Source organism: Numida meleagris, chromosome 3 (genome assembly GCF_002078875.1).
Source record: "Numida meleagris isolate 19003 breed g44 Domestic line chromosome 3, NumMel1.0, whole genome shotgun sequence".
NCBI classification, from domain to species: domain Eukaryota; kingdom Metazoa; phylum Chordata; class Aves; order Galliformes; family Numididae; genus Numida; species Numida meleagris.
The window spans coordinates 2,529,680-2,556,532 of NC_034411.1; the positions used below are offsets into that span (position 1 = coordinate 2,529,680).

Below are 26,853 nucleotides of genomic sequence, written 5' to 3' on the forward strand. Positions count from 1 at the left end.
AACAGCAGACAACTGTTTATCATATCTGATTCTGTAAACTCACTGAGAAATGTGGGCATTGTTAGCAAATTTGAAGAACTGTCTGAGCCTGGAGTTCACAGTGCCATCTCTTTTGTATACTTCAAATGATCACTCTGCTTGCTTTCAAAATTATTATGCCACCATGTAGATAGCCACTTGAGTCCCAGCTGTATGCTTAGTATTAGGAATTAGACATTAAAAAAATTAATCACAAAAAAGTCCTATAACTAATTCACTGCTCAAACTATTTTTATCAAAACTGTCAGAAAGCTTTTATGCAAAATTTGTATTGGCTGTAAAATGTTGTGTTTTTTTTTTAAACACAAAACTAACTGTCATAACTATTCAAATAAAAATTTCACCAAGAGGATTGCTTTTTAATTAATCCTTTAGAGCAACATACCTGAGAAATCCAGTGCACACACTCCTCTTTGATGCTGGCCTTTGAGTAATGATAAACACTTCAGTGTCTGTGTGTCCCAAACATGAATAGCAGCATCTCTTCCAACCTGAATCAGAGGATTAATTGGAATATCTGCTCATAAAAGTTCAAAGCACACCAATATCAGTAATTAGCACTATCTTCAAAACACTCTGGAGGTAACTATTTTTCTACTTCTGTATTTTATCTTTTTCACAGGCTATTTTCTCTTCTGTATCACAACTCATTTCAGGCACACTGGAGCGTGGATCTTCGATACACTGCATTCATGGAAAAGTATATGAAGAACCTTGTGAGAAGTTCACTACCTTGTTAGTTGTGGTATGAGAAGCATTTCTGCCTCTATGTCATTAACTGGATCACAGAATCAGTCAGCTTAGACAGTTTTCCAAAATAAAACTCTTTTTCACTTGTTCTTTTACCCATCCTTACATACACCCTCATTCTTCTTTCAGGGATCCCCAGTTTACATGGAAATGAAAGCCCACACAACGTTCTCCCTCATCTCCTTATTTTCTTACCTCTTTCCCTTCCCTTCTCTACATAATCATACACACACTTCCCTTTATCTAAGTTTGCCCCCCTCACTGACACTGACTGTCCAAATACACTTTTTCACATCCTGTTTTATGAGTTTTGTGGTTTCATGTTTGTTCTGTTTCTTTAAGTCTCTCTGACTTAAAAAACAAAACAAATAGGGAACAGATACAAATATTTGACCTCAGTTTCCCCGAGGAAGGGTTTCTTTCTTCCTTGGAATATTTCCATATTTCTGTATTTCACATTCTATAAAATTCCTCCACAACCTCTCTGGACGCCCAGGTCCTCCTCCTCAGAGCTTCCTTCCAGCAGGTCGTCCCCTAACCTGCATTGATGCATGCAGTTACTCCTCCCCAGGTGCAGGACCCTACACTTGCCTTCGTTGAAACTCATCAGGTTCCTCTACTCATCTTCACACAGTCCACGTTTGGTTTTTTTTCCCCATGTCTATGATAATTTTGATTAACAGGTTCTACTCATTTTACTCATGTGAAAGGACTTAGCCTTTCTTACTGTATTTTCCTCCACCTACACTTTGTCTTGGAATGACTATATTAGTAAAATCACTGAATTCCTTTCATTTTTGATGCGTCAGAGATCTCTCTGTGCACTCCAGGTTTGTATATCTCTGAATAAAAACAATATTCCTTCCTTCTAATATTTTTAATGCAAGACCAGCCATCACTTTGAATTCAACATCCTCAACTGAGCTCTTCTAGCTTATCTGTTCTTTCACTTCTAGTTTTTACCAAAGTGGGCAATATCAGCCACTTTGCTGTTCACATTGTGAGCATTCCCTTTTATTCAGCTGCCACCATCTCAATCTACACAGCTACTCTAAATCTCATCACTTATTTGTAACAAAAATGTACAGCATCTGATTTTTCTCTGCAGTGACATCACTGGCTCTAGGCCATTATGTTGATTAATAAAAACAGCAGTGTTGGCTTCCACTACTGATATTTTTCTATTCAAATTGCCATTTCATCATTCTCACCAAGTCAGTCTTCTCTTCAGGTCTGTCTAGTATTTTCCTTTGAACTTTCACTCTTTCTCTGCTAATTCGCAATAAAAATGACTGTATTTGTTTCTCTAGCATTCTGTCCCACACAGCTGCTGACCAGCTTCTGCTTAACACTTCCAAATGTTTTTTCTGTCACTCCTTATAAGTAGAAAATTTAAGTTTACAATTTCAAGTCCACATTTTTCAAAATCATTTCTTAAGATTCACCTTTGTTTTGATGTCTGTAAACAGCCTTACAATATGGCTGCAACTAAGGGATTTGCTGTACTGAGAAACTGCACCCACTACTACATTTAACTGCTGTCTCTTCTTCCCTCACTCTGCCATCCCTGTCCTCTCTTAAAAATACTGGCTTTTTCAGTCAGGAAAAAATCTGTCAGATAGCAGTAGAGTTCCCAATATAAAATATCCACGTAAGGCATCTGAATGCTATTACAGTACAAAATACTGAGATTGACTAATGACGCATCAAAAACGCCCAGGATGTAGATAAAATACAGCTCCCACCCTTCGCAGACAAAAAGAAGAGATTTAAAGTGAATATAAAATAATAAAAGCACATTTTTCTTAATTATGAATTGCAAAGGCAACTTATTTTCACAGTTTTCTAAAATCACCTCTGCTAAATACCTACCTGCCCAGTAGCAACATAGTCTTTCACTGGGTGAATGCTTAGGCTGAGGATGTCATCATCATGACCAAGATAGAGCCTCTGAGAGTGTTGTTGCCTATTATATACAACAGCTACAGCAGCAATATGATACACTACTTCTCCAGTCTGTGTGTAGAACAAGTTATTTCGACAGTCATAGCCCCTATAACTGAAGTAGATATGAAACAAGTTAAATTCTGTTTCAAATATATCCTGGTACGTTGCGTAACAAATTGTGGAAATTAATTTGATAGGAGTATAGCAGGGCTGTCAACCTTGCTGTCTCAAAACTATCTCGCCACAGAGGCAGAGAGACTATTCCCACCAAAATCATCAATCTTCATGGCTTACTTTGCACCAAACGCCTAAATTAGTACTGACATCACAGCAAAGAATATGTAATGTGCACAGAATTACATTCAGTTTTACAGGGATTTGGGTTCAAGAGCAAAGCTGTCAGGCAATTTAACAAACCACAGCAATCAGAAACAGAGAATGTTTGCTCTAGAAAACATAAGATAGAGTCAGTAGAAGGTTTTAGAAGGTTAGGAGGTAATTTTAATAAAATGCATTGCTGAGATATTATTTAATATATGGATCTTGCTCCTTAACTAATACAACTGAAAGAAAACAAAATCTACAGTTGATATTCCATAAATTATCCACAGCAGTGACAAATAAATTAGTTGTGAATAAGCTCTGATATTAATTGATTACAACTGTTAGGATGTTTTAACCATCAGAAAAAAAAAAAGGAAAAGAAAGTATTATTTAATATTGCTCTACCCGTGTATAAACTGCAATTTTAAACTGTCCTCAGGTGCTCGTTCTCTTTTAAGGAAGGGAACAGAATGGTTTTTCTCTTTACTTTGTTGTTTCAGCTGAGGTAGGTCTTCTTTGTAAACCTGAAGAATAATTGTTAAAGTTAACGACACAGCTCCAAATATTTCTGAATATTTGTATATATGCAAGAAAGGCACTATTTCATGCAAGTATTACAACTTAATACACTGTTAATGTGATGTTCAGTAGTTGCAACAAAGAGTAGGTCGCTATTAATTCCTACAGAACTCCTAATGATAATAATAAACGTCTTCCAGACAGCTGAGCCTTCTGACACACGAAGGACAAAGCATTATTCTGAGCAGAGTGTACTTTTTCTACAAAATTCTGCTCTGTTAGCAAAAAGGAGTCACAATATTGACTGAAACTGTTAAGTCTCTAAGCATCTTTTCAACGTGAAATGTACTTCAGTGTACATACTCAGAGCTGAAGACAACGCACTAATTCTGCCTAGAGATAATGGCAAAATACACAGTGACCAACAGTACCTAAGAGATTTGCCAATATATCAGAAGTCACAAAGGATAATTTTAACTCCATAAATCACAGTAAGGACACAAATACCAGGCATTTAAATCTTTCAGGAATTCTGAAACTCTGTGGGATTGTCGATGATGTTTGAAGCCTCTTGAAAGCTGTGACATTAAACACAATTCATTACAACACTGAGGTAGAGCTTTATTTTTTTGCTTGTTTTCTGTACCTACATTTCTTGTTTGTTGTTGCTGGTTTCATTTTTCCACAAAGGAAAATTAAATTGTTAGCTCCATGGAAGTGTATCTGACTGCAAAGATGGTGTGCTGGATTTTTACAAGGAAAACGTTCATATAACTTGAGATGAGTTTTTCCTAATGGTAGCTAAATAGAACCAACCCCTGGGTTGGCCCTGCCTTCCCACCAGGTGCTCAATCACTGGTTCAGGCTGTGACTTAACATTTCTGCTACAAAAAGCCATGCCCACTTCTAAAAATAAGATTCATGTTTTTAAATTTCCGAGTGCTTTTATAAATGATTTCCTCTTACAAGTGATTTTCCTCTATATGTAGCTTATACGCTTGATGTTGTCTCACATTTCCTAAGATCCTATTTCATGTTGCTTCTAGCTTTGTCATACATTAATCTGCCTGAAACATTTTAGCTTAACTGCCTAAAACTATTTTTTCGTTTTCAGTTTTTAATTCCAGATGTTCTTTTTGACACATAGTGCGAAGGAGAATGCTGTCTGATTTGCATGCAGAGGGAGAATAAGGAGAAGGAGGACGCTGGGACAAGAATACCAGACAGTTCTGGAGCAAAAGAAAGGCTGGGGAGAAAATTTGGCAAAACCTCTGTTTCATTTGGCAAACACGATAGATTTCTGTAATAAAGAGGTAAAACAAGCTGTTGGCTGAAGGACCCGAGCCACTTAATAAATGAAATCTATAAAGAATCTATAAAGTGCAGAGAAAAAGACTGAGAATAGTCCCTTACTAAGCATGGAATGTTAGAGGTGCCCCTTCAGCATTCTAGAAACCAACTCTGTGTCAGCCATTAAGTCACTCTGACATGAACCAAATTTATCATATATTTTGCATTCCCTGGGTACATAGTATGAGATTAGGTCTGGTCTGTAGAAGTTCTGACCTTTCACCATTGCAATTGCTCAGGTAACATGTCAAGGTGACAAATAATAATCTCCTCACGATAATGGCTTCCAAGAATCAGGCCCCAGGTATTTTAAAACAGAAGCCAAAATCAGGAGAGAGAGAAAGAGCAGGAAAGAGAGCAGAATTTGACATCGTTGTTCCCTTGCCTTCACAACAAACAAAGATAACAGCACCCTTCCACATCGTAGACTGTTGCAAAGATCAGTGATTGCAAAGCACTCAGCATCATGAAGATCAGCCAAGTCCTGATCGCCAGACAATCGCACAGCAACCAAGCAGATGCCAGGTCAAGTTGGCACAGTGAGTCAGCAAGTCAGAATCTGACACAGACACAGTAACTAGGGATAGTTAACTGTAATTGACTTCAGCCAGCCACAGACCAGTGATTGCCAGACACAGGCAAACGTGACAAAGCAGGTCCAAAATCAAACCAAGACCCAAGACAGTCCACGGGCCTGGATCGATGGGGTACATGGTCAGGCATGGGCATGACAGCAACACCCCAACACTTCATCAGAGCTGAAAGGCAGAAGAGATGTCCTTTAGTCAAGATGAATTCAAGGTGTTAAAGACATTTTTAGGACATAGAAGCCACAATTCAAAAGATGCAGCACATACAAAACCAGGCAGAAGCTAAGCTATGTGTATGGGAACTGCTGAGTGACGGCTTGACCACTGATTGAGCACCTGGAGGAAAGACCCAGTCAGCCCTGGGAGCACAGGTGAAGGCAAATCACCTGTGCAACCAGAATGGGTGGAGCCAGGCTCCACCCCTCTTAGGCCTCATTTAAGGGCTGACTGCCCCAAGGAGGGATCTCTTCTTAGAGATCCCTCCTTGGTGGGAGCTTTTCCCTATGAGCCCAAAATATTCTGAGCTGGCTGAGCACTGTATTTTCCTTCCACCTTTTGTAATGCTATTTCAATTGCATTAGTCCTTCTGATCGCTACACTAGGTAAGAAAATAATTTTCAGTAAGGATAGAGTTCAGGTGAAAAGAATTGCATTTCTCTTTGGAAAAGACATTCAAGGGCAAGCTCAGAAGTTGATGAAGTAATCACCAGAGAGAAATCACAGGAAGTCCAAGGAAAAAGTAAGGGGAACACTGGGAGTATGATCGCAAGAGAAAGAGAACAGTGAGGGTTTTTTGTTATTCACTGAGTAGAGCCTGAAATAAAGATATTACTGATATATCTGAAATAGGCTCCCATATAGAATAAGATTGTGTTTTGGCTTTGTAAATAAATGGATCCAAATCAGACAATCCCAAACTCTGTTTTGCTTTTCTTGTTTATGAAAGTAATCAAAAGGATTCTAAATAATGTTTAATAACACTGGCCAAAGCAGAATCAGGCTCATGCACAAACAATATGGGGAGTATGAGCCAGGCTAAATCATTCTGTGAAGTTTCATTAAAATTTAATGGCATTTTAAATACTTTAAAAATCAAAGCTAAAAGGATACTCATTCGATTTTTATTTTAATCAAAAATAATAGAACAATTCTCGTAATTTGACATTGAAGATCAGATTAAAGAGTGAAATGGCATACTATAATTCCTGAAAAAAGAAATCAATGTAGTAAAGAATACTCGTTTGATTTGTATTCTTCTTGCATGGAAGCAATCTATTTAAATTTATCTTAAAATGCAGCTGTACTGAAAACAGGAAAGAAAGAAAGTGTATTAAGTGAACCTTAGAGATAAATTTTACTTAGTTCTCATAAACCAGAGAGATTTTAATTATTGGAAGTTTTATCATTAGTAATAAAGAAGAATCTGTCACAAATAAATCTATTATGCAGGCTTTATACTCATTAAGAGGATTACTCTGCTTTGAATATGCAGAAATCATAGAAAAAATCCATGATCTCTACTTTACAAATTATGTTTCTCAATTTAATAGGACAGGATGGTTTTTCTAACACCTATCAAGGGAACAGGGATAGCAATAAGCTTGCACAAAATGTTTGATTTTGCTCTGTAAGATACATTCTTTATTTCAATATATAGTTGTATATACAGATGTGCTTAAGCCCTTTTAAATTCTCATCAGCAGCTAAAGTAAACTGTTTTTATGTATATTTGTTGCATAATCAGTTGAACACTGTCAAAACAATCCTCTTAGAGCAGACTGATGAATTAGCTGGAAACCTCTTTTACTTATCTTTCCTAAATACTTATGATAACTTGTCAGATAATTGGCACAATGTATTAATTTTTACTCACCTGACGATCATAGTTGATTTGAGCTTCTTGCTCAATGTCAGAATCTAACTCTGGCACATCAGATAAATCTGAATCTGATTCTTCACTGTAGGAATCAATGCCACCCTCTGCATAAAAATAATCAATATATAGCAGACATCTAATTACAAGGAAATAGCATGTGATGCTTTTATTATAATTTAGTATTATTCAACAACTTTGGAATCAAAAGCAGCTTGTAAGAATCATATGAGGTGACTGAATGTGTCAGGTTTAATTTCTGTTTCTCCTTTTTCAATGCCTGGGGCAGGATGGTGGCAGAGGGAAGAGAATAACTAAGTAGTTATTAGTACATTTCCATCATCTGAGAGAATAATGTTTTCTTAACAGGTTTCTGAGTGATCATACAAAAATGGTAAGTAAAAACTTCCAGTGTGATCATTATCTGTGTTTAAGATTTGCTGTAACAGAAGTATTTTGCCAATTCTGCAGGTACTGACTGATTTTTTGCCCTTCTACTGAAGGGAACAAAATTTTCAGCAACTGACATTACATTATCTAGTTTATATGGCTTTTAAGTATATAGCATTCCAGGGAATCTAAATGAAACTATTTTCTCGATCCATTAAAAGTTGTTCCATCATTGCTGCATTCTCTGTTGATTTTACTCAATAAATAACTTAGAAAACATTATTTTTACCTTGTGGCGCTGTTTCGAGGACGCCATTTGTTATCCCTTCTGGAATAAATTGCCACTGAAAAACAGAGTGATCAGCACCTCCTGTACTTAAAACCCACTGGAAATCATGGGACCATCGGACATTGGTTACATGCGCTGAATGGCCAACGTATTTTCTAAATTTAGCTCCTAAAATGCAAAAATAGAATTGTTCGTATAGAAGAATTAAAAAAAAAAACCAAAATCCTGATAGCTAGTAAAGTTAGACTTTTAACAGAAACAGGGTCCAATTTCTCCTGGGAAACAGAAATGAAAGCCATAAAAATACTTAAATGCCTGTTTTGATATTCTGATACTAATAGTAATTACGTAAAAAGAAATGGCATAAAACACCACAAGAAATAAGTTTACCTCAGTTTTCATAAAAATAATTAAATCTTGGCAGGAAGTATTTATATCTGTATCTAAACAGATATATGTATCTGTACAGGTAGCATTAATTTTTTATATTTATGGCCATTAATGCTTATGTAACACATACTAAACACAATAATTCAAATGCAGCATCGGAAAATATACTGATATCAACTTAAACATGGAAGATCATGGAAAGTCAAAAGCTTGTTACATTTAGTTGTGTTTACTTTACATGTAGTACAGTGTAGATATCAAGGAAACAACCTATGTTTTAAAAAAAAAAAAAGGAACCCTGCAGCCTACTCCAGACATAAATAACTCACCCAGAGCTACACTGACACATACTAGTAGAGAGTGAAACCATGCTGAGATTTGTGAAAATGTTACCAGCATAAATTTGGATGACAAGGCAGTATCAGAATACCTACACGGTCCAACTATATGTTCTCAACAGTTTTCAAACAAGTACATTGGCAGGAAATTGCTAGATATGAAAGTTAAAATCTCATCATTATGTCCAACAAAACTAATGTGAATTGTTCACATACGAATTTGAATTATATACCTGAATCTATTGTCATTATCAGAAAACACACTGCTGTGGAATTAGACAAACATTGCATTCTTCAGAAATGCAAAATACTGTCTTACCTTTCCTTAGGCATGGAAATCTGAATAGCTTAACCAGTCCAAAATCATCCCCGGTCACTAGCACTGAGCTGTTGTAATTTCCATCCACAGAGTTGACATCTGTCACGTTTGTGTACTTTGGCCAAATACCATTTACTTCAGATCCTATCACACAGGTCCACGAGGCCCAGTGAATTCCTTTGATCTCATCTTTGCTAGTCAGATGCTTACCAGCTGAAAATACACAAGTGAATATTTTGTTCAGTCATTTGTTTCTCAGTAAAACTCTTTTTTTCCATCACGTTTACCTCTATGTTCTCTTGGGATTAGTATTTTAACCTTAATAAATGGAAAAGACTCACAGTTTTCTTTAAAAAAGTATAGTCTTGCATTTGTGGCACATGAGGACATCGCGTATCTTACAAATTCTAATGCAGCTGCACACAAACATGTTAAAAACATACAGAAGTGTAAAAATGTAATCATCCCACATCACTGCTACCAGAGAAATGCCTTGAATAAAAAGCATGTGTATGTGTTCCTAGAGCATTTTCAAGTTCTATGAGATCAATAACACAAATTTTAAAATAAAGGTACGTGTGCAAGCTATGTAGTGATTGTTTGTCTTAATCATACAAAGACACTGCACTTCGTATATTTACTCAGTGAATCATTCTGTGGTACTTTTCATTTACAGAGACTGCTTTAAAATTTATTGGATGTGGTCTGACTTCGTGATTGATCTGAGTGTTATTTGTGTAAGTGTATATTTTTTGTGTTTTGTGTGTGCTAGGAAAATGAACCTAACTGGGGATGAACATTTCATGTACACAATTTGCATTGTGACAAAAATATTATTCTTAGTATCAATAGATCAGGAACAAAGAACAGAAACTGACCATAGTATTGTGTTTAAAACAAAAGACTTTTCAAGAAAAACATTATGAAAAAAGTTGGAACTATCAATTTAGCAGTTCTATGGGACAAACGTAATTGAACATAGAGACACATTTTAAGCATTTCAAGAGATGTCAACTGAAAAGAAACTGACATCTCATTTCAAAATTTAACTGAACTATGGTGAAATTTGAACTTGGTCAGGTGAACTTGGTCAGCATGAATCTAGTTTAAATAGCTAGGCCTAAGAAAATTTACAGGCAATATCTGAAATTAATTAATTGTATTTTTTTGGTTTGTTTTCATAACTGCTAAATATAGAGAGCATCTTTAACTTTCATCCTAGAATGATACAAAGCTATCAGAACTGCACAGCCCAGAAGATTTCTTGGTTAGACTATCCCAGGCTTTTTAACCTAAAGCTAAAGAGACTCATCCCAAATATGTGATGGATTGGATTAATTTGATATGCCTGGGGGTTTATCTATGCACTACTCATTATTAGCTATCAAAACCATCATCATTTCTTAAAGTCCGTGTATCCTGCATTTATTCATGTGTGTTAAAGAGAAGAAAGTAAAGGGAGGATATGAGTTGGGAAACTTTAAGTGAATTCCACTGAACTCGAACTGTTCACATAGAAATTATCACTGTAAATACAATTAAACAAGGCTTAAACCACTCTTACATTACTTTTGATAAAGATATTTCCCTCCAGGTCAGTGGAAATTCAGATTTTGACTGAAACTGAGTATTTGCTTGGAGCCAAGAGCAGCTGCCTTTCAAAGAGGCAAAAATACAACCCAGATTCCCCACATTAAGATGGTTGCCATACTAGCTCAAATGAAAACAAAATCTTTCTCCTTCAGTTCTCTTCTGTTCTCCGACAATTTCTTCCAAATATCCCAAAGCACTTTCAATTACAAGTAAGAATAAATCAATTACACCCTAATGGATGAATTAAAAATATTTTTACAGGACAAGCATCCTCAGAGGTGACAAGCTTGATTGTAAGGATAATGTCAGGGCATATTCATTAATGCAGCTCAGGTCCCTAACAAAATGTCAAAAAGATAACTATACATTTAGTACAAATTAATTTGTTTACTTTGGTGATGTGAATATAAATCTTGCCCCATTAGTGAACGTGAATTTTCTACTTTCATTCCAAGCCCATTTTGAACTGCCATCGCCAACTGTTAGTATTTCTTACGATACTGAGCTTTATTGCAGTAACAGAAAAAGTATTGATGTAACACGGATGATAACACGCTGTGGCATCTTTTATTTATTTAAACTCTTCTGAATCACCTCCTGCAGATAGGGCTGTGCTACTTCAGTCACAGCTGTTACCAGCAGCGTTCTGGATCTCTGTCGCATGCTCCCTGGTATGATCCATGCGTGGGTAAGGGCTGTTGGGGTATTCCATTACTCTGCCAGAGTTTAGCAGTGTGAACATTGTTTCTACTAACAAACTTCAACACTGAAAACGGTTCTTCTATTTTTACTTCTTAAATTCTTTAAAACGTTCTAATCACTAATACTGTAATCATTCATCATGAAGGAAATGCAACAGGGAATGAAGTGCTTCAGTAGTTACCTGTGAAACAAAATTTAGTTCTTAAGTGAGTCAATCTGTAAAAGTTTGCTATATAAATGCATACAATTTGTGAAAACAGAAATGGAGAGACAGCTTTTACTTATACAAAGCTGAAGGTGGGTATACGGTGAGAATAGGGCTTAAAAAATGAGCTGTAGTATTCTGTAAGTTCCAGTCACAAAAATCTGCTTGCAAATGCACTATACATATGATATTTGTATTGTTTACTTCAGATCAACACAGAAGTTTATTGGTTCATTCCATATGTTCATACTTGTAAACTTACATGGCATCTTGTAGAACAGTCTCTCTCCCGCACCATCATTGGTTTGCAAGTATTTACTATCCACAGACCAGTCAATATGAGTAATGAAACTGGAAGATTTGTTGCATTCTCCTATTTTTTTGTACCGCTGAGCAACTGCATAGATATCCACAGGGCCATCATTAGAACCCACAGCAAGGTAAGAGCCATCGGGCGAAAACTTCATTTCATGGATTACTTCTTTTCGGTCTTTAATATGAACTACCTCTGTCATGTCTCTGCAAGAACCAATAGTGAAAATGTGAACTATAAACTTTTGAACAGGCAATCTATAAATATTTAAGACAAGTATGGAGATAGATGCACAGAATACCTCGTACAACAAAAATAGATTTCACAAAATAAGCTCCTAGTGCTTTCATGGGCTATAAGCACACCTGTAAAGTGAAAAATAGAAACAACTTTACCTGTCAGCAACACTCTTCATTCCACTCTCCTAATTTTAACTGTGAAATAGTTAGCTGTCTAGTCTACGCTAAACTTTTTTTTTTTATGTAGTAAGTTGAAAGAGACTTCCATTAAGGAGTGATTATCATACCTCACAAGAACATATTAGAATGGTCTTTGGGAGATATCTGTTTCTCCACATTGACTCTTTTGGGGAGACAGACAAACACTTTTTAGATCAGCAGCTATGAATTAAAATGGTAAAGCTAGATATGATTACTCCCCTATGCTATGACCAGCTAGCTACAGTATTTGGGGAGCCAACACCCCTAAAAAACAGACAAGTGATAATACCTTGCATGAGTCTTTGAAAAAATAACAATTATTAATTTATTTTTTTAATCAAGAAAGCTATACAGTCTCATCTTCTGAAAAATTCTTCCCTATCCAAATTATATTTGATATAAACCCATTTTCTATGGAAATAGAAACCCTATAAGAAACCCCAAACTGCAATTCTTGTGAAAGCAGACAAAATTTTTGCAAGGAGGCTTCCCAAACTCTTTGGATATGAGGAATGAATTAGAACTTAACTGAAAAAATATCTTTCCCTAAGTTGTCTGAATGATGAACCAAGTCCTATTGCCATTAATTTTGGATTTACAAAGATAAATCATACCAGATCACACATTTGGGTTGTAAGGCAATTTTTTTGAGGAATAGTCTACTCCAAATGTCATGCGTCAGTTACCTTCCATTTTCATCTTCTTAAACATTTTTCCTGATTTCTGCCTCAATCAATTCCTGCTAGAAGCATCAAACTTATGAAAAGGCTCAAATCCATTTGAAAAACAGCGGATTTTGTTATGTTTCTTAAAAATGCAGATTCATAGAACTGTAAATGCAGAATCACCCATAACTGACAGACAGTTCATGGGAGACTGCTATGAATTGAAAGGTTAATATTACAGATGATCAGAATTCTTCAAAAAAACTGATGTTTGGTGGGTTTTTTTTTTTTTTTTTAGAAATTTCTTTTTAAATGATGGAGCTCCAAAATGCCAATGACAGTAGAAACTTAGCTGGAAAAATTCTTATTTTCTCACAACCATTTTTTGCTTTTAAATATGTTCTGACCAAAACAAAAACAAACAAACAAACAAACAAAATCTGTTAGCTCTACCTTCTTACTGAAAGCCTGCAATATACAGTGGTAAACATTGCTACTGAGAAGGATCCTTCATGGACAAGAACTCAGAAGAATATCAGAAAAATTACTGAGCATACACGATTCAAAACAAAAATCTTCCATGAATTCCAGGCTTTTCCCTCTTATAAGCTAGTAGTTCAACGTTTTTTAAATTGGCTTTTTAAATTTACAAAAACTTACTAAAAAAAAATGGAGTAATGTTAAGGAAGTAGTAAACTCTCCCAAGTATCAATTAGAATAGCTTATGGTGTTAGGAAATCAGAGTATTTTTGTTGGCTAGATACTTCACTCCACTGCCAATTTCATGTTTTATCTGTCTTTATGTGTCTTCCATATATTACTCCAGACAGAAAATGCCTACTGGATAAGATGCATTCATGCAAAACACGCTTGTCATCTATTAAAAAATGGGGAATTTGCATATGGTTAGCCAATGCTCAAACACTGATTATTTTGATACTGCTTACTCTTGTATGCGACAGAAATATGATCAACAAGATTCCTCTCAAAACTGTTATCACTTTTACGCACATTTTGCTAAATATCTGCATCATTTCAGAATAAGTAAACTTTATCAATCTTGTTTCTGTGAGCTGATCTGATGACTTGAATAAAGCATAGGTTTGCTTCTCACTGCCAAACTACAGCAAGTAATATGGATGGATATGCTCAATTTTTACTCTCTTTTGTTCTATATTCTGATGAATAGGAATAAAAGACTTTGTAAAATTGTTTTGAGTTACTCAGAAAAACAAAAAAATAAAACCTAAGACGATACTTTAATACAAGACTTTCTCATCTTACCTTACTCTAAGAACAATGAAGGAGCCATCTTTCATACCAAGTGCTAACTGTGATCCATCAGGACTGAAAGACACACTCCGCACTGCTTCTTCCATATTACAACGAGCTATCAAGGCATGGTCAGCAAGACTCCATAATCTGCATCAAAGGAAATTGAAAACAGTAGCAGCTTTTTTCTAATTCCGCAAGATTTCAATATTATCAAGAGTGAAAATGAAAGGTCTAACTGAATTGGTAAGGCCCCATTTGCATGCACGCCTTATGTTAAGATTTTATAATGCACTGAGCTCCTTTCCAACTCTGGAACAGAGATATGTTCACTGACTTGAGCCAACAGACTCACAGATAAGTAGTTCTTAAAATCTCAAAACTGCTTATCAAATTTGGAGGAGAAAGATGGTGTACCCTGAGTGCCTGATTCAATATGTGGAGACAGAATTTTCTGACAGTAGCACTAAATCTCTTTCACATCAAATGAAATCCCAGGTTCAAATTTCTTTCAAAATAAAGGAGTCTTTACTACCCCCAGTTCTAGTGGAGATGGTAGCTCAGAACTGAACACATCTGCGACAGTTGAAGAGCAAACAGGGGAAGGGAGAGCTTCAAGCTAAATGACATAAGCATTTTGTATTATCTCCAGACTGTAATTATCTAATAGAATTCCCCTGGCTGAATAATAACAAAAATGCAATTTTCTGTGGACAGATGGAGTCAATAGGGTGAAATTTTTTGGTGGAAGTCAAAGTAATACTCATAGCATAAACATTCCAGTCATGGGGAAACGTTTCTTCTTTAACACTGAGTAAACTAAGAGGGCTGCTCAGAAAGTAATACCTCCTATTTTATTATGTTGGCGCACAACGTCAGAGGCAGATGTTGGTGGTATGGCAGTAGAGGTTTCTGCCAATTTCTGTGACATTTTGCTGCTGTGCAACAGATGGCAGCAGAGGGGCTGTGTGACAAAATGGTGTCTGACATGGAAGCGCATATGAAGCAAAGGTGTGGAATTGAATTCCTCCATGCAGAAAAAAACCACACCCACTGACCTTCATTGATGCTCGCTGAACGCTTATGGAGACCAAACAGTGGATGTCAGCACCATGGTGGATGGTGCATTTCAGCAGTGGCGACAGCAACATGAAAAACAAGCCATGTTCTGGACTGCCATGCAGAAGCGTGGCGTGCAGTCTCACGTTATCTGATGGCGAAAATGCATAGCTAATGGCGGTGATTATGTTGAAAAATAGAGTCCTGTAGCTAAGATTTTGCTCAATCAAATAGTGCTATTGTGCTCTTCGTAGCTGTTGTAGTTTCCACGAAAATAAATAGGAGACATTACTTTCAATCCATGTAGTAAACAATTCTGCAAGCTGATTTGCTCATTTGCAATACTTTAAATAAAAGGAATCAATAAATATGTTATTCTGGAAGATGGGGAAACACAAACACTGTTAGATATATTTTAGGAAGGAATGGAGGGAGTTTCCTAGGTCACTACAACCTAGTTCATCAGATCTCAGTATTCTGAGATTTAAGATTTAGGAAAAAAAAAATTAAAGAATAATAAAATGTGGAAGAAAATGCATAAAAGACCTCTTGCAGTAGATAAACTAAGTCAGCAGCACCCAGAAATACCAGTTAGAAATACCAGTATTTTGAGGACAGTGTCATAGATCTAATATATTTTGTAAAGATTTATGAAATATTGAGTAAAATATTTGAATTATTGGCCAAACTCAAGAAAATGATAACTTACACAAGAGCTGTACACAGTACTGGATAAAGTTTTATGCAAGCTTTACAGAAAGAAACCATTAGCTGGATGGAAGATTCTACTGAGATTTCAAGCTTTGGAATAGTAACATTCAATATTTTCTCTAAAGACATTGACATAAAAGTTGAGAATGCTAATGAAATTTGCTACGGACAATAAACTGGGAGGCGCTGTGAACCCAGAGATGGATTTATCATATTGGTAGAAACAGGATTCTTGATGATGAAACAGATATGGAATGAAACTTAACCAAAACCCATACTTTCAGAGTTTTATTCTCTAAAATTGTGTGGTAAGCTTGAAACAGAAGTGGAACTAGCAAAAAGAAGTAAGATCTCACACTTTTCTTTCACTTACAGAATGACTATGATCCATGAGTGAGTTACAGACAGGGAAAAGGAAACTTGATCCTAAAATATATCCTAGGTGCTAATCCAGGAGGTACACAAAAACAATGGCACACAACACATAGTCACTTCATCCAGCATGTTCTTTACAAAGTCTTCCAAGAACTTTGAATAAAAACAGGAACAGATGCAGTGAAGGATTACTAGAATGATCAAAGAGAATCTAGACCATAACACACTGAGGAAGACTAAAAGAGTTTAACTTTTATACCTTGGTGAAACAAAGGCTGGGAAGGGATAGTGTTGCTTCCAAAAATGCATCAGTGGGATAAACGTCAAGGAAGGAGAAAAATTTATGTTGAAGGACCATGTTGGCACTAGAACAAATAGGATAAAGAGAACATGAATACAGTCTGAAAAGAAGGAAGTTTATGATCACCCCAGAAGTAGCATTTAGATGCAGCCTTGAAGTATGACTAAAAGGAGAGAAAAGAGATTGAGTTTGATAAATTTTGTAGGAGAAATATAGCATTTGACTGCCTGTATTGAGCAAGGATTGTATCCTGTCAACTCAGCATTTCTTTCCAATCAGAAACAATTTGGGACTTATCAAGCTAATGTTGTGAGGGTAAGTCTAGAATTAACGTCCCTGAATGGTGCTGGTTCCCTCTTAGTCTCAGAGAATTCAAGGATGAGAAAAAACTTGAAAAGGTGTCTCCGTGAAAGAACAGCAAGTAGAGGTTCCTGGTGAAAAACAGATGTGGAATGCTAGAACTGTTTTCAAAGACGAAGCAGAAGTAGGAATCAGATGCAAGATTCTTAGGAGCCATGCAAGGGAGAACCAGAACCAGTAAGAAATAGTAAAGATTGCAAAAGAAACACCAGGACAGTTTGCCTCCAAAACTTGCTTCCACATGAACCACTTACATTAGGAGCATCATTGCAATAGATAGCAGTGCAAGAAGAATAATTCAATCTTCTTAACAATAAGCAATCAAAACCCCAAATTTAAATGTAAGAACAATTCCAGATATCACCTTTTCATTTCTAATCAAAATAATAATTCTGTACACTTGCAAGCATTTGTATGCACAACTCAGAGATGAAAAGCCTAGCTTTGCTGATATAAATAAGGAAGATAATCTTTTCTGGCAAAATGCTTCTGCATATTGTTTTTGAAAGAGCTAAATAAATAAACTACTTTGGTATAAAAGCTGCTTCTATTTTCCAAGAAGTCAAAGATGTGTTTTCACCATTCCTCAGCAACTTTCCTATGCATTTGTTTAAACGTCTGAGTTTTAAAAGCTCAAATAGGCTCATGAAATACTTTATTAGTAAACATCCCAGTATCTTCTGTCACATACCTGACATATCAGTTTATTATTTATTTGTGCACATACTGATTGCAGCCTCTCAAGAGGCCTCCTAGCAACCACTCTGTCTGCAGAAACAGCCAGTACTGATGGCAGAAACTTTAATGGTGGCTTGTTTCATTCACTGGCAGAATGACACTGCACTAATAAATAAATAAATAAATAAAACAGAGACATATACATTCAAAATAATTTGTATAAAAATAAGACCCTACATCAATCTTTCAACAAATGCAGGAAGAGATCATTCAAGAAAGACAGCCAGCAGAGCGGAGATGTTCTGCCAGAACATCAACTAATTGTGGTCCTGCAGCCAGGCATTATACTGTCTGCTGTGTTATAAAAAGACATGTATTAATTGCACTGAACAACTGTAATAAATCATTCTTTACGCCTCCATTAGTATTCAGATGAGGCTGATGCTTTTTCCTGGTGCCTGCTGTAAGAAACACGCAGCAAGCTGCATTCCTAGTTGATGGGACTTTGAAGCCTAAAGTGCAGGAATCCGGTATTTGGCCAGTCTTCTCTCAGCTGTGCTAGGGAAAACCTAGAGAAATTCCTCTTCACCATGCAGGGGTCTTTTTCATTTAAACACATCACTCAGACGTGACAACATAATCTAGACCACTAGATAATTTTATTTGTAAAACCTCTGTAAAACAATTTAGATTTGTATTCTATTCAACTAATAAGAAAATTGTCCAATAAAGGAAATGGCAATATAGAAACACTCCTGTCAATGCAAAATCATTACTAAAACTCATCAGATATTGTTAGGAATGCACAAAGTTTCTAGGTAAACACAAGGTGCTTAATTTCCCTACCACAATTGTTTTTTCTTGTTTGGGACTGATAATCTCCTTCCATTGTGGAAAATCTTTTTACCAGCAGAATTATCTTTCAGTTCCATAACTATTAATTTTTTTTATTTTTTATTTGTGGCTAAGACCATGCAATTGGCCTAAGCCTGCAGATTAAAAAATATTAATGAAAAAAAATTGGAAAAATCATTTTGTGCATGTTTTATGTCACTAAATACATACAAGAATTTACATATTTCTTTGGAATTCTCCACATGAGGCATTAGCATACTAAAAAAAATATCACTGTCTGAGCTAGAATTCAAATCCCACATTCTCTAGTGCCTAAGCAGCTAAATGAGTTTACAGAAGTGCAGAAGACTACCTGCAATGTTAATAAATGCACATTTCAAGAATGGTGATGTTCAAAGGCATCAGTAATCTAACAACAACTACACCAGCAATAGTAATCACAAGAGCACCACTCAACAAGGCTTTCTGTGCACAGAGAACATGCTTTAAAAGCCTTTCATAGATGGATACAAGTTTGTCCCATGCACACTGTGACACGTTATCCAGATCCAAATCAGAGTGGTATGACCAAGGTAAGTCAAGAGATGAGTCCAAGATAATAAGTCCAAAATCTTAGCATGGCTTATTAGCTTGAGATAAGCACTACACTGATCTCAGCACTGCAGCTCTTGTTTGGGAATGGGCTCACATTCCACCAGAATGCAGGCACTGTCAATTTTTGCTTGCCCATAAAACTGTGCAGAAAATCCCAAGCAGAAGAGACCATTCCTGCATTTTACAAACTGAAAGAAATAATACTAATGTGTAGGAAACGTGCAGATAATGTGATTGTAGAGACTACCTGGAGTTTCATTAGTTTCAAAATTGATTAGAAAGAGATGAGGAATGGCAGGAAGAGGAAGCCAGAACAAGTTAAAATGTAGAAAGAAAAGGAAAAAAAACTCCCACTGACCATCAAGCTTCACGGCAAAGGTGAATCCATAATGGGAAATTTGAACGAGCATAAATTTGAAGCTCTCTGTATGACAGGAAACTGAAACAAGTCCAAATGGTAGAACCCACTGGTACCGAAAATCTGTTTGGTAACATCCAAGGGTTGATCTGAAAATATGTGACCAAATTATCTATGTAAGATGAAAGTCAGTTATTACCTATTTGGTGTAGGGTTGGAGAATGGAAAGGTTAGAGATTAGGACAGGAGGGTCAGGAGAAACCCTTGGAAAACCAGAGGTTGGGAAACCACGATGTTATGAACTGTACTGTGTGCACTGTAGGGCTTCAGGCTCAGAGAGAACAACGATCTGAGGAAAGTCTCAGGAAACCACCATAATAAAGTCTGGTTTCCCAAAAGTCAACCTAGCCTCAATAGGTATCTTTCCCTGTATGGAAAACAGAAGGCTGAGAAAAGTTGTGCTGAATCTCTTTAATCTCAGGTAAGCAATCAGTCACAATGGGTACCGTTCATGTCCAGTTAACAGAAAACAGCTGTGTGGGTTTGGGATTGCTATCAGTGCAGTCAGCATTTTAGCTTAACCTCCATGCTTTATTGTAAGCTTTACTAAGCTTACAATAAAGGTTAGGTTTTTCAACAGCTTCTCAAATGGTCAGACTCAACAGAGAGAAGAAAAGAAACATCCTTGACTTTACCAAAACCTCCACAAATATGTGTACAAAGTTTCAAATCACTGCTATCAAGACTTGAGGTGCATCTGCTACAAGTAAACACCTGAAAGATGTTTTTCACTAGGGTAAACCAGTCTCATTTTCTGGGATTTTAATTTAATTGGGTTTAGATAAAATTTTGTAAACACTCATGGCTGACTCAGACACCTGCTGTGTAAAAATTCAGTCAAAGGTGTTCAGGATTTCTGATTTCTGCATGGTACTAATTGATGAGAAGCAGGAGGTCACCATCAGATTCAGAATTAAAACTGTTGTTCAGAACAGTAGTAAGTATTAAAGCAGAGTACTCCAGCACGTCCTAAACCTAAGTATTTGAACACAAATTCTGATTACACAATGTGTGGAGCCCACATAATGAGGACTGAAAAGAGAAAGAAAAGCTGCTAAGGAAAAAGAAAGTGGACGGAGGGAGGGGAATGCTGTCTTAAGGGACTCTTAACATACAGCCAAAAAATAAATCATTTACAAATCTGTCAAATCGAAACTGGTTAAAAAATTAAAAGTGAAATGTACATGATTAAATATGTAAAAGATAAACAAGATCTAGCCTTACCGTACAGATCGATCATCGCTGCCTGTGACTGCTAAAGGCTTCTTTGGATGGACCGCCAAGGCCCAGAGCTCCCCTTCACAATGACCCTGCATAATCAGCATGGGTTTATCTCTTTCTCTTACTAGCACCTCAAATATCTCACTGTCCTGCGTCCCTGCTAAAAGTCTGTCCGCTTTCCAGCAGACACTTCGGATGGACAAACCTGACAGGGGACAGAATAATTTTAGATTAATGGCAATGACAAGACAAAATGATAGTACAGTGAAGATCGCTAAGTATTCAAGAGTTAATTTGTAACAACCATCATGTTTTCAAAACAAGCCTTATATCACAGTTGTTTAAATCTCAAAATAGTTCTATTAAGTTATCTCCATTAGACAGAAAAAGAGAGAGTTCAAATCTGGGAAAATGCTGTGTCTAACATCCCTGCTGTCAGTTAGTCAAGGGATTAAGCTCTTATGCTTTGCTTACATCTACTTTAAAAAAAAAAAGGCATGATTTAAAGATAAAAATTTTAGAATAGGCAAGATTCCTGCTTCTGAAGCTTTATTTATTATTTTTCCTGTACTTTACATTTTTGCATATCTAACTAAAACAGTGAATAAAATTTTAGTGGTGATCTTAAATAAGAAGTCATCACCTATCTCTGCTTTTATCCAAACTGATTATTTATTACAAAAAAAAAAAATTAGAATATTGCTTTTCATACATTTTTGAGAGCTTGATCTTCTTCCACAAAATCCATAACCTTGCAGCTAGAATTTTTCTAACCACAAGCTTTAAAATATCCTCTTATCAGGCTGAGCAATGAATTATAGCACTGACTGCCTCAACATAGGTGACTGCATTTGAAAACTAGCATTTCGTATTCAAAAACATCTTTTAAAGTAGGGAAATCCGGTCATAAACATTTAGGAAGAACACTCAGAAAGTAAAGCAGTTCAGTGGCTCTAAGACTGAATTTGGTTTTGTTACCCTAGCTGAATGCTTTAACCAAAAGATGAATGAATTGATAGCACTCTCTGGTTGACCGCCTGCAGGGCTTGTATCTTCTGTTCAATGAATAACATGAAAATGTGAAATTTTGAGGTTTTGATAATGGGTCTACATTGTATGAGATGTGAATGAATTAAAAATTCATTCGCCATGTAGTCAAGGTCAAACACATCCCAATTTTAATATCTTTTGGAACAGAATACACAATGCAATTAACCACCAGTCATATAAATAAAATATACTCCAAGCATTTTGTGTCATCTTTTTAGAAAGGTAAATTAACCTTTGTTTATTCTCTTGTCCAGCTCCAGTACCTTTTAATTTTGAGAATTTCTAATGAACTTTTGACTCAAGTCCTCTTGATAAACAGCAAATGCCACACAAGGATTAAAATTCAGAGGTTAAGTGGAAAATTGGTGCTAAGTTTTAGAACACTCATTACATCTTTTGATGTGGGAAAGGTAATTTTTTCTGCAGATAAGGAGAGATCATCCATTATCAGAATTTTTACTGATATACACCTGCATCTAATAAATAAATGCCAAGTCTTTGATCAGATAATTACTGGCGATACATCTTACTTTAACGTATTTAGTACATGCCAGTGCAGGATGAACAATGAATGAGGATATGCAGAACAAAAATCTTTCTACCACCCGAGAAAGGAGTTTTAAGTTCAATCGCTGATGTCTTTGCAAACAGCTTTCGAAACAGAAAAAAGGGAACAGAAGGTCATGGGTAAGCAATTAGTCTACCACTATTGCTTCAAGCTACATATACACTTAAACTAGCCACTGTGATAACTGAAAATGAAACAAAATTGTCACAGTCTTAGTAGCAAGAACTAAATAGAAGTGATCATCAGTGGATGGCACACGGGACAGAAACAGCAGAAAAGTACAGAGGGATAACAGAAATATAGCAGGGATGATTTGTATCACACTGAATGAACAAGAAGAAAGCCCAGAGAAAAGGAAAAAGACAAAAGATGTTGACAAGGATGTAAGCACATGCTTGGGTTTTATGACCTGCAGCCATCCCTAAGGACCTGTTTTTTTATAGTTACAGCAGCCAGAAGTCAAACAGCACTTCACATACAAATCATAGCATTTTTTTACTCTGTCTAATTGATGATGCTCATGGGCACACCATTGTTGGCTAAGCTCTGCAAAATCTTCCAGACTTGCTTGAGTCAGTTTCTTGCCATTAATGCAGACATTGTTTTGACAAACAAACCTAAACCAGAAAGACTTAAATACTTTCAAGACAAGATTTAGACAATGTTTTAAAGAAATCAGTTATTGATTTTTTAAAGTTATAATTTATATAAAATATATACAAATAGAACTCAATTCACTTTCTAAAACTGCGTATTTTTATCACTTTTGCCATGCAGGAATATAATAAAATCCTCTACTGATGGTCTATCAGGCACATAGCTGCTGTTGTGGTGCCTGGCTCTGCTTAGCAGCTCTCATCTAAGAATCCTGTCCCCTCTAACATTCAGGAGATAGCAGAAATAATGGCATCAATTTAGAATCATTCAATAGAATGTCTAATGGGAATTTTCCTTTACTAACTTCTTCCCTGATTGAACTTAGCTTCCATCAAGAGCAAAATCCCTTTGCAGGTAACATGTAGAAGGGCAGCTAGCTGCTTTCAGATGCTTTCTGCAGACAATGTGCTAGGATTAGAGCACTTTTGTGAATATTTACAGATTTGTAATACGGTACTATTTTGAAATTAAAATTTTCCACGGAAGTTTTGTTAACTACAGTTAACTAAAAGTAACTGAAGTCAGCTGTTTTATTGGAAGAGACCCTCAAAGGCCACCAAGTCCAACTCCCCTGAAGTGAACAGGGACATTTACAGACAGACAGGTTGCTCAGAGCCCCGTCCAGCCTGATCACGAGCTTCTGCAGAGATGGGGCATCCACAACATCTCTAGGCAACCTGTTCCTGTGCCTCCCCACCTCTACTGGAAAAAACTTCTCCCCTGTTTTAGTTTGAAACCATTTCCCCTTGTCCTGTCACAACAGACCATGCTAAAGAGTCTGTCCTTTTCTTTCTTATAGTCCCCCTCTAGATACTGAAAGGCCACTCTCTCCGGAGCCTTCCCTTCTCCAGATGGAACAGACCCAACTCTCTCAGGCTGTCCTTGTAGGGGAGGTGTTCCACCCCTGGGATCATTTTTGTGGTCCTTCTCTGAACTCACTCTAGCAGGTCCATCACCTGCTGGCCATGCTGCTTTTGATACAGCCCAGGATACAGCTGGCTTCCTGGGCTGTGAAGGCACAGTGCTGGCTCATGTTCAGCTGCCATCCACCAGTAACCACAAGTTCTTTTTAGCAGGGTTGTGCTCTAACCTTTTGTCCCCCAGCTTGTACTGGCAGTGGGAGTTGCCATGACCCAGGAGCAGACCTTGCACCTGGATTTGTTGAACCTCATGAGGTTCTCCTGGGCCCACTGCTTGAGCCTGTCTGGATCTCTCTGGATGGCATCCTGTCCCTCAGGTGTGCTGACTGCACCACACATCTACAAGTAAGACAAACTGGTGGAGCAGCGTTCATTGAGTGTTCGTGGTGGTCTGCTTGTTGGGTGAGCCTCGATATTGTGTTTTACAAGAACTAGAATCATCAGCCTATCTGGTTTAAGTAAGTTGAAAAAATAAACACAACAAGCTTGTCACAGGCCAAAACATACATAACTGAGGAAAAAATGTTGTCCTTCTTAGTTGCCTTCTATGTGTTCCAAAGGTAATTAAATATGAAAATTGTCTAAAACCATAAGTTAACTATTACAGAGCTGCCTGCCAGAAGTTCACTTGAGGCCAGCAACCAGGCTGCTGTCTTCTCAATCTAAATGGATGTTGCAGAATTCCCAAAAGATCGAGTTCTTGATAAATCATGCACTGTAATCTATAGAGATTGTAAGCAAACTGAAAATCTAATCAAAGTAAAGAGATGATTCATAGGAAGCATGACTAGCTTCAATAAACATGATGGTCAAAAATTTAATAACCTCTATATTAAATATGCCAAGTGGTACCATTCCAAATGAACCTAAGTGGAGTACTGAAATGCTCAGCATCTTTTAATACCAGGTTCCAAAAATCTCAAATAATTAAATGAATTGGCAAGTAATAAATTAAAGATTGACTAGCTTAATTCACCTGTCCTTGTCATTCATTAGTTTTCACTTATTTTCTCATATTCGCATTATGGGGAGCAGTAATTCTAAGCATCCCTCTATTTACATAACGAAGCATGGAAAATTTCATATGGCAGCATCGTTTTCAGTAAAAAGGGAACACAGGCCTTACAAGTAAATACAGTTACTAAGAAAAAAATCAGCAGTATGCAGAGACGTTAATGCTTCAAATGCAATTGCGTCACAATTATTTAGATGTATGAAAAACCAGTGAAGTAATAGCTCATTACCTTTGTATCCTTGCTCGGTCTCTCTGAGATCAATTTTAGTAATTGGTTTGAAATCAGTGTCCCATAACCGAATGCAACCATCTCTCCCTCCAGTGGCAAAACCTTCCTCGCAAGCATACATACTAAAAATTCCAGCCTGTTAACCAATAGTGTAACAAGTTTTAAAGTCCGTTACAACTGATTTAAACACACAAAGCAAATGTTTTTGAAAAGACTCTTGAGAAAAGCTAGAAACTGCTAGGCAGCATAGTGTTGTCCATCCAGAAAGCAAGCCAGCAAACACAGAGGTATACTTTTATTTCAAGTGCTCTCACCTCAAGTGATTTATGTAGAAAGATTTCATGCAAATAATAGTGAGACAGTCCACTGGCAGAACTTTAAATTTGGATTAGTTAATATCACAGGAACTATTAAGCAAATAATAGAACACTTAAAATAGAGTTACTGATAATAAAGAAAAACAAGCAAACAAGCAATACAAATATTCTTACAGGTGTGGAGATGATAGAGACATTCTTTCATGAATTCAGTGCAGACATCATTTGGAACCTAACAGGAACTGAAAGACTGTCAATTCATTCTCTTTGTTGAAAGAAAAGGTTCAATTACAGATTGAATTTCTTCATTTTTGAAGACGCCTCATTATTGATGTCTGTGCTACACTACTTTGGTAAAGCTCATGGAACGCATGCTGAATCAGTATGTTATTATGAGGAAGACCTCTCAGTTAAAAGACAAGTTCAACACTATGGAAATTAATACACTGAGAGAGAAAACCTCTGATTTCAAAGTGGCCTTATTCAATGTCTTAATTAATTAATATTTCTAATAATTAATTGCATAGCGGTTACAAAATGGGCAGGAGAATATAAATTAGCCACGGAGAAACTCCATCATATATAAGAATAAAACAGAACATATTGTACAGAAAGAGATAGAAATTTTTTTTCCAGTGAATCCATATATAATCTTAAGGAAGTGTACTACAGGGAGTTACTGTTTACCTCAGAGATTTCCACATTATTGCAGTTGTGCACAATCACAACCTGGCAATTACATGGTAGTTCTGCAGGTAGGAAGTCTCACTGACTTCAGTCAGACTGCTTTCACAAATTAGGGATTACTCCTATAAATAACAATTACTCTACTGGACACTTGTACCTAATTAGAAGAGTTGCTACAAATCTTGATGCACTGCCAATATAATGACTTTGGGGAGATTAAAAAAACAACACCTGTTTGCAGACATGGAAATCCTACTGTGCCTTTAGTGCAGCAACAAAACAGACATATAATTTTGGTGTTAGTTTGAGTGGTTAGAAATCCAGCACAAACCTATACATTCCCTTCTCTCTCCGTAATTTTAAGGGCTCCATATTAGGGGGTGTTATTATGAAGGGAGTAAACTGTCTCTGGAATACAGTCAGAGTGCACTCACAGATTAAACAGGTCTACTCCACATCGAGGCTTCTACGAAGAATCAATCTTGGACACTGGTAAAATTAATTTTAAATAAGATCCTTTGGTTACAAAA

General features: G+C 36.5%; 1 protein-coding gene across 2 annotated transcripts in view; it reads right to left on the minus strand.

The window, feature by feature from the left end:
• EML6 (echinoderm microtubule associated protein like 6) overlaps positions 1-26,853 on the minus strand; it is a 118,513-nt gene that overhangs the window by 44,480 nt on the left and 47,180 nt on the right. The window contains exons 6-15 of one of the 2 annotated variants that reach the window (XM_021389482.1): positions 25,320-25,455; positions 20,884-21,085; positions 14,321-14,458; positions 11,881-12,137; positions 9,119-9,331; positions 8,072-8,239; positions 7,393-7,499; positions 3,466-3,584; positions 2,662-2,848; positions 425-530 (exon numbers count right to left, since the gene is read on the minus strand). In XM_021389482.1, the coding sequence (XP_021245157.1) occupies positions 425-530; positions 2,662-2,848; positions 3,466-3,584; positions 7,393-7,499; positions 8,072-8,239; positions 9,119-9,331; positions 11,881-12,137; positions 14,321-14,458; positions 20,884-21,085; positions 25,320-25,455 (1,633 nt within the window). Of the gene's footprint in view, positions 1-424; positions 531-2,661; positions 2,849-3,465; positions 3,585-7,392; positions 7,500-8,071; positions 8,240-9,118; positions 9,332-11,880; positions 12,138-14,320; positions 14,459-19,599; positions 19,731-20,883; positions 21,086-25,319; positions 25,456-26,853 lie in introns of those variants that run through there. The other variant, XM_021389484.1, reaches the window with a different exon arrangement.